Source organism: Bos indicus x Bos taurus, chromosome 8 (assembly GCF_003369695.1).
Source record: "Bos indicus x Bos taurus breed Angus x Brahman F1 hybrid chromosome 8, Bos_hybrid_MaternalHap_v2.0, whole genome shotgun sequence".
Taxonomy (NCBI): Eukaryota; Metazoa; Chordata; class Mammalia; order Artiodactyla; family Bovidae; genus Bos; species Bos indicus x Bos taurus.
In genome coordinates, this window is record NC_040083.1 from 58,939,279 (window position 1) to 58,947,973 (window position 8,695).

Below are 8,695 nucleotides of genomic sequence, written 5' to 3' on the forward strand. Positions count from 1 at the left end.
ATTGTGGGAATATACAGTAGTTATCGATGAACTGTGCCAAAAATGCATTAGATTCCTAGCTATCACTTCTTGTACTATCATCATGCACAATTTGCTTCTCTGGGGCCCAAAGACAGCAGGGAAGCCAGGACAGAAGTCAAGCATGATCTTTACCTTCAGTGTACCTTAGATATGGGTCTTCCTTTCTGAGCTGAAAGAGTCAGGCAGAATGCTTACCTACCTGTGAAATGGGTTTAAGCTCCATACCATATAGGGTGTACAATCTAACTCCTCTACTCTCTCCATCACATACCACATTGAAAACAAGGAGGCACAAACACATGGTTCTTTGCTTAAAGGTATAGAGTTTATTCAGAGAGGGAATGAACACCAGAATATTAATGGAAATGAGATGATGACAGCCTTTTCAGGAGGATGCAGAAGTCTGGGAACCCCTGAGCTCCTTCTTCCTGGACGGGGTACTCTCCTGGGGTTGACAAGTACCTTCTGCTGAGGTGGAAACTGAGACATGGGATGGATTTTCTGGCTGAGTGGCACAAGTCAGCAGAGGACTGCGCTTGGAGCTGCCACTGGAGAGGGGCAGGAAACAGGACTGGCTGGACCTCACGGACTCCATGGACTGTCGCTGGAACTCACTGTCCAGGCACTGGAGCGCGTCAAAGAAGCCCTCCTCCTTCTCCAACTTAGCTCCCTTCATGGGGCGTTTGGTGGAAGGTGGACTCTTCTCAGCCTTTTTTGTCTTGGTTTTGGCCACTTTCTCATCCTTACAGCGGAGAATGCATTCCTTATGCCCTTGACCTTTCATGTCAGGGTTAATCCACTGTGTAAAATGCTTCAGCTTATTTCCCAGGTCGGCTTCTACAGCTTCTGGAAGGATAGGCTCTTGTAAGTATGAGCTGTCTTTACCAGACGCTGCAGCTCTTGCCCCTAGAAAGGGTGGCCCTATAAATTTTGGCCCTGCAAAGTCTGGATCTGAAAAATATGTGGATCCTTTTAAATGCAAACTGTGGAACACCAAGTTGGTCCTATAAGGTCTGGCCCTTTAAGCCCTGAACACTTCCAGACACGGCATTCGCAGGAATCCTTGTTTGGGTGAGGTCATTCACCTTGTTCTAACAGCCTTACAGACTATTCTCATCTAGTCCTTTGGTCCCAGGGAATCTTGGAGGATGCTCTAGGAACTCAAGGTAAGGGAGATGCTGGTGAAGGTACGGACAGGGGACACTAAGCTGAGAGTTTGGAGATGGTGGCTCTACAGATCCAGATAGAACCTTGCTAGTCCCTACTCACTCAAGGCAACCATCCTGGCCAAACTAAAATTTTACCTAAGAAAGATCCTGAAGATACATTTGAGAAGTCAGGGGCTCTTGGAGTTTCAACTTAAAAGTGTCCTACTAGAACCCTGGCACAGCAAATGCTCTCTCTGGATGGAGAGAGATTTGGCACTGCACCCCTTCTCTGTGGTTCTCTGAAGCTTTGCGTTTCCCTATGTCCCTATTCTCCCTGCTACTGCAGGGAGTTATCTAAACAAGGTGATTGGTAACAGCATCTGGTGAGGCTTACTGCTGCGGGTTCAGGCCTGACAGTATTCAGGGTATCACTTCCTGATCTGTGTTGGGACTGACTGCTGCCTCTGTGTCTAGAGGCTTATTTTCTGGGATGCAGGGAACTGAGCTGCTTCCAGGGCCCTTGGAATTCTGTGGACCCAGTGATTTAGGTTCCAACCGCTGCAGATGTTCCAATAGATGTGTGTAGGGACAACCCCCTAGCAGATTTTCTCACATCTTTAATCAAGATGGCCCTACAACATCATCGTGGCCTGGACAAGCAACTATGGGCTGGCCCTGCTGGCCACAACAGATCAGAAGATGTCACTATCCCCTCAGGTCTCCAGGTCTGCAGGCTAGGGGACACTCATACTGGTCAGTATGCTGCCCTGGGACAGAGGCTGCTGATCATCAGGGGAGAAGAGCAACTGGAGGGACTGCTGTATCTTCTAGGGCAGACCCCAGCAATGGTAAATTAAATTGCCAAATAAACCATTTCTAAAGGTAGAACTCCAGCAGCTCGGGACATGCTCCATAAAAATAATACTACCTTGGCTCCTGAGGATTTTTAAATGGACTTCTCCAAACAGGTAGGCCCCTGGGTCTCAGGAGACAGGCTTCAACACATCTCAGGACTCAGGCTGTAGGGTTTGCTACATCTACAGAGATCTCTGGGCAACAGCTAGCAAGCCCCATGGAAGCTGGAGCTGCCACTGAAGTGGAGGTGCCAATGCAAGGCTTCACAATTGACCAGAGTCAAAAATGGGACATTAATAGAGGCTTGCTGATAGAAAAATGAAGAAGCCCAAATTCAGGAGAGTGGGAAGAACGTGGGTCTAACTGAGGTAGAGGAAATTTTAGACAGTCTGGAGATTAATAAATCATTGGGGGGAAAAAAAGAGATCAAGATCGCCTTTTGGGGTAAGACATTTAGGAATAGACCAGGGACTCAATGAGCAGAAAAGAGGAACTAAGGAAAGACAGCTGTCTTCTGCTGCAGCCAGCACACTAAGGCCTCAGTGAATCCCCCAAGCAGTGGACACGGACGACTTACAAACTGAAATGTGGAAGAGGATAGAGCCAGGATCATAGGGTTTGGGATTTTTTTGCAGTGATATTTGCACAGGGTCCACAGTGCATCCTTCAAAAACAGAAAGTTTGGGTAGACTGGCTTACCTCCCATGAACCTCAGGTCAAGGGAAATAAAAGCCCATCTTTTCAACAGAGGCCTTAGAGGTAGTATTCATGATGAAAGAAATGGTAGTGTTTCCACCCAGGACTGGAAAATTTTGGGGTGGTATGACATAAGCTGCCATAGGAACCTTCCAAAATCTTGGGAATCCTCAGGTATAGATAGAAATGCATGCATTACATACAAATACTTAAAGATATATCAGCGACTGGGGGAGACGGGAACATTAGACGAAGGGAATCAAGGTAATGGGGTATTTTAGGTTTGTGAGCTTGATGTTCAGGGAAAGAAAGGGAATCAGATTTTCAAGGGCTACTGACCTTGTTTCTTCAGAATACCTTCAGAGTTGCTCTTCTTCTTGACATGCTGGTTCACAGGAATCCTAGGCTCTTCAAGGCTCGAAGAAGACAGAGCTCCTGCGTCCAACAGCAACTCTGGCCCTCGACATTCCTGCCTTAGCTGCTGGTGACCAGCCCAGTATTGGCGGATGCTGATTGCACTGACAGACTTGGTGGCTGGCTTAGTGGCTGACTTGGCAGCTGACTGGGTTACAGATTTCTGATTTGTTAGTTGTGACACTGTGCGGGTTGCTGATGGAAGTGAAAGCTGTTTGAAGGGCAGGGACTCCTGACTCTGATCAAAAGAGAGACTAGACATGGACAAAACCTCTAGGCAAGAGGAGCCCTGAGATGGCCCCGAAGAAGTAGGGGTGGTCAGCGTAGTCTCACCCGATATCAACTGCTGAATCTCCAGAGCCACAGAATTGCAGATTTGGCAGCAGGGGTCTGCACACAGGAGCCGCCGCACACTCCCTTCCTGAGGAAGCCAGCCCTGGCTGGGAAGGGAAGCATGGCAATCATTTGTTACCAACGCAGTAACATCTGCCTCTTTGCCAGTGTGTGGCCTGAGACAGACCTATGAGCTCTTGCTTTCTACCCCCGGTGCTGTTATTACCACTGCTTTTCTACAGAAACATTTAGCAGGTTAGGGCTAGCTAAACTGGACAAGGTCTCAGACAACTGGTGGGAACACAGGGCCTTGAGAAACTGGGAGGCGGGTGAGCTCTCTGCTGACCTGTGCTGAGAAGCTGAGTTAGGAGAAGGGAACCAGGCAGGTGGGGGAGCCAATGGTTAGCTGATGGGGCAGCACCAGAGATATCACCAGGTAGAACCTGGAGTCAGCCTCACTTGGGGCCACGGAAGTCCTGTGGGAGCTCTGCATTCTGGGGATTAGATGCACACATCTCTTAAGAGTCAATTCCTCATTCTGCAGAGCTCTTAAGAAGGGAATAATATGACAAGCTCCTGCCTGAGGGTTGTCCCAGGAACTGGCCTTCCTGAAGACAGAACCAGAGGAGGTAATGTCAGCAGGGTCCAGGGGTCTGCCCTTGAAAGGGAGCGGCTGTAAAGAGAATATGAAAACGATGACTTGTTTATGCACTTAACTATCCATTCTCCTGACTGGGTAACTTGTCTCATGGTTGGGAGAAAACCCACATCGTTAAATTCTGTCAAATCCTGACTTCCAGCACCTTTGTGAGCCTAGCCCAGAGCACAGCTGGAAGACCCCTCTCCACTGAGACGTCTGACCCCACCCTCTCCTCCACCAACTCTCACCCACGGCTCCAGGCTCCATGTGTCTGGCTCCCTCTCAGCCATTCTCCTTCTGCCCAACCCTGCCGCAGGCCAAACACAGAAATTACCACAGGCCATACTAGGAGGTGGGAGACTGCAAAGAGCAAGAGATCACCTTCGCATGATCGAAAGCAGCTCCAAGGGCTTGTCAGCTTCTTTCCGGGAATGTCTCCTAGCTGATAAACCAGGAGACTAACGTTACACGGAACAGGAAGGAATTCAGGGATATCCTACAGGAGGTTGAAGGAGTTGAATGACGGGTGACTGCAGACAACCCCCCTCCCCAGTCAGCACTCTGAGGGCACATCTGGGTACAACTTAACCAGGTATGATGTGCTCTCCTAGACCTACTTTCATTTACCTTCACAACCACACTATGAGTGAGATAGCATCATCAGATGCCCATTTTATGGATAACAAGACTGGGAGATGAAATGACCTCTACTGGGTCATAAAACTAGTAAATGACACAGTTGAGGACATCTCCCCTACTTCCTCTTCACTCCCAGGGGAAAGGTGGAGAATTTTGGAACATTCCCAGGTTCTCATTTCCCACCCAAAAAGTCTTCTTGGAGGATCTGTCAACTTGGGGAACTGGAGCAATGGTTAGAGCACCCAGCGCCTGGCACCAGGGGTCACTGAGGGCCAGGGTCCATGCAAGTCTCACCCCCAGGGGAGGGAAGTCAGAGCAGAGACTGGGACTTTACCTCTTGGTGTTTTCTCTTTAGCCCTTTGTTTGACTTTCTGGTGACGCTTAAAGACAAAATAGAGTGTGAAGTGTCTAAACTGGGACAAAACCTGCAAATATTTCCCAAACTTCTTCTGCTTCAATTCTACACATTCTGCTACCTTTTTCCCTGCTCTACCTTTTTCACCCCATCATTTCCTTTCTCTTCTTATTTCTGATTCATTTCAAACCTCTTCACACTCCATACCTCCACCCCCATTCCCTGAACAAGTTCTGTGGGAAATCAGAATAAGACGAGAGAAAGGGGAAAATGGAATAAAGGACGGGTGGTCTAGTAGACAAAGGACTTTAGCCATCCAAGGCTCTAAAAATCCACCAGCTGAAAGGATCGCCCAAATCTGAAGGTGTACTGGGATCCAGTCAGGAAACTTCCTCCATTAAAAAAAAAAAAAAAGCAGGGGTAAGGGTAATGAGAAACAGTGAAGGGATAAAACCTTGTCTGAGGTGTAATTGGTTCAGTCATGGTCATAGTGTTTCCCTACCCGGCAGCAGTTCCTGTTAGGTCCCAACTTTAAACCTCGGTGGTTCTTTTTCACTTGCCAAATAATTAATGCAATAATAATGATGGAGCCATAAGTGTAAAAGGGATATCCAACATCCCACAAAATAAAAGTAGGGCTCAACATAATCTAAACCTTACTAGCCATCCCTCTTCCTAGGCTTCCTAGGCTTTAAGGGTCTTAGAACCTAACACCTCCAAATCCTAGACCTATTGTCTCTGCCTCACAGAGCATAGAACCAAACCAGCAGACTGCATCACAAAGCCCTCCTGTTTCCTAAGTCATGCATGGCATCACAGACCTTTATTTGTCTAGGAGAAGCTCATGTGACACAGTGTTAAGGTGAGGGTGTCTGGTTGACTACATGGGTTGCAGAGCCTGAGCCTAAAGATGCCAAGTCACAGGAAGCAAATACTCCTTCATGCCCTCTCTATTCTCTCTATCCTGATGGCTCAGCCTTCAGCTCTCAGATAACAGTCTGGCATCTATCCCCAGATAACTGAGTCTTTATGTACACTGTGTGCCCTAAAAGAGAGATAGTGGATTGGTCAGACAAACTCCATGAACTATATATATCACTGTTCTGAGAAGATAACTAGGAAACACACAAGAGGACAGTGTATACATTATCCTATTAAGTCTTGGACAGTGAAGTTTGATGTCACAGGCAATAGGTGGGCAGTCATGAAAAGGACTGTAATTATTGTGGCAAGAAAAGGACATAGCTTCTGTTCTTTTAAACAACTTTCTGAGTTAAAGGAGTGCTCCCAGTCTGTGTGATCAAGCTTTTGATGGACAAGAAGAAACTGTAAACAGTGCCTTCCAAGGAGGAACATGATTGAGGCTCACTTCTGGAGCTTGGTTTTCCAGAATGGCCTTTACAACTCTCAGTAGTATCCTGTGGAGTATCCACTCATTGAGGTGAGTTACTGGCAAGACTAAGGACCACAAACTTGGGCTCTTGGGTTGAATCCACCATGGCTGGAGTGGTTGGCTGAAATGTTTATGAAAATCTGAATCTGAACACCTTTAGGCAGGTCAAGCTTTTTTCTGCTCATTCTTAGTACCCACCATCCCCATGTCCACTGATTTACATATTAATGTTAACTTCATGATCCCTGTCAACATTGTGATATGCCTCTAAGACTCCAGGATTTCTGAATTTCCTAAGAAATTCTTGCCCTGATGAGAATGGTCCCATAGCCCCCAAATTCTCAGGCTCAAAATCTCTGAAGAGGCTATTTGGTCCTTCCTCCAGCATTCAATCTACCACTGAACAGATGTGGTGAGCCAACAATCTGTGTTCATCCTTAAGCTGCCCAGTCTCAAAGGTACAAAGACATTTGAGTTATATTACCTGCCTGCTCTCAAGTCAGTTAAAAAATCTAGTTTCAAACACAAAAACTAATTCACAATCAAAAACCCACCTTATTAAGAGTTGAATCAGGACTTTCCTGGTGGTCCAGTGGTTGAGAATTTGCCTGCCAATGCAGGGACATGAGTTCAATCCCTGGTCCGGGAAGATTCCATATGTCAGGAGGCAACTAAGCCCATGTACCACAACTACTGAGCCCATGCTCTAGAGCCCAATAGTTGCAACTACTGAGTGCTCTAGAGCCCATGCTCCACAACAAGAAAAACCACCACAGTGAGAAGCCTGCACACCACAACTAGAGAATAGCCCCTGCTCGCCACAACTAGACAAACTTTGTTGCTTTGTGCACAGCAACGAAGACCCAGCACAGCCAAAAATTTTTAAAAAGGGTTGAAACAAGAACCAGCATTACTAGGAGCTTGGAAAGAAGGGTGTAAGGTGTTATTTAATGGGTACGAAATTTCCATATGAGATGATGAAAAGGTTCTGAAAATGGACAGTGGTGATGGCTGCACAGCACTGGGAATGTACTTAATGTCACTGATGTACACTTAAAAGTGGTTAAAAGAATAAAGTTCATGTTGTATATATTTTACCACAATTTAAAAAAAAAAAAACCAGTCATTGGCATGAGGAATTTTTTTGCTATCTATAAGGAAGAATATTCTGAAAATAATTTGGCAAAGAAACAGATTACTGAATATTTTTCTTCAATGTCCTTTTTTACAGAAGAAAATCAAAATAAAATAGATCCTTAAATTTAAGATAATTTAAGAAGAGTCTCATCCTGAAAATGGGATGAATTTGAACCATTTCAACATTTTTCCTAAACTTGTAAATTCTGTAATATAGGAATGAGAAGACATTTCCAATTAAAGAGAACTGAATGACAGGTTGTGTATATGTGTTAGTCGCTCAGTCGTGTCTGATTCTTTGCAGCCCCATGGACTGTAGCCTGCCAGGCTCCTCTGTCCATGGAATTCTCCAGGCAAGAATACTGGAATTGGTTGCCATTCCCTCCTCCAGGGGATCTTCCCCCCAGGAATCAAATGCAGGTCTCCTGCATTGCAGGTGGATTCTTTACCATCTGAGCCACCCAGGAAGCCCGAATGACAGGTTATTAATAATTAGTTAAAAAGCAGCTTGCATCGGCTTTTTAGCAGCAAGTCAAGATACCTAAAAAGTGACTTGAGTTTTTTACAGTTGTCATTATTCCTCCCCAACCAAGTTCATGCTTCCTGCTCTGTGCTGCTGCAAGCGCTCTCAGTCTCCCGTTAACCTGACCCAATGTAGCACTGTGTGGTGCGCAGGGTCCTCCCCAACCCCGGGCTATGAATGTAAGTAATTAACAAACTTCTGTCAGGCTTATAAGTCCAGCGTCAGGTGTCGTACTTTCAGACATCCCCAGGACCCCAGGGTTACCAACAGGACAAAGAGGAGGTGCACACAACACTCCATCTCCTACCCAACCCACTCCTGCTTCCTGCAGCTACTGCTGCAACTTCGCTCAGTCTCCCAATAGCCTCTTTGCCCCAGACAAAATTATCAAACTTGGCAAACTTGGTACCAGCTCCAACCTGTATACTATTTACCTTAAAGATAATCCATGGCCGCTGTCCTCCCACTAGGCCATTAAAACCATCTGCTACAGACTCCTCTACTGCAACTTACCCAGACCTTGCTCTTCCATCTCAGAGAT

At 46.3% G+C, this 8,695-nt stretch overlaps 1 protein-coding gene across 3 annotated transcripts; it reads right to left on the reverse strand.

The window, feature by feature from the left end:
• Positions 1-323: 323 nt before the first annotated feature.
• Positions 324-7,082, reverse strand: FAM205C (family with sequence similarity 205 member C). Of its 3 annotated transcripts, none has more exons than XM_027549550.1 (4): positions 5,081-7,082; positions 4,489-4,549; positions 3,060-3,574; positions 324-864 (listed from the first exon to the last, which is right to left on the reverse strand). In XM_027549550.1, the coding sequence occupies exons 2-4, from the start codon at positions 4,494-4,496 to the stop codon at positions 407-409; spliced, it is 981 nt and encodes a 326-aa protein (XP_027405351.1). In that variant the 5' UTR covers positions 4,497-4,549; positions 5,081-7,082; the 3' UTR covers positions 324-406. The 3 variants fall into 3 exon arrangements, with proteins under 3 accessions (XP_027405351.1, XP_027405350.1, XP_027405352.1); XM_027549549.1 differs by having other exon boundaries at positions 324-867; positions 5,081-7,079; XM_027549551.1 differs by having other exon boundaries at positions 324-867; positions 3,060-4,140; positions 5,081-7,077.
• Between the last annotated feature and the right edge of the window lie 1,613 nt (positions 7,083-8,695).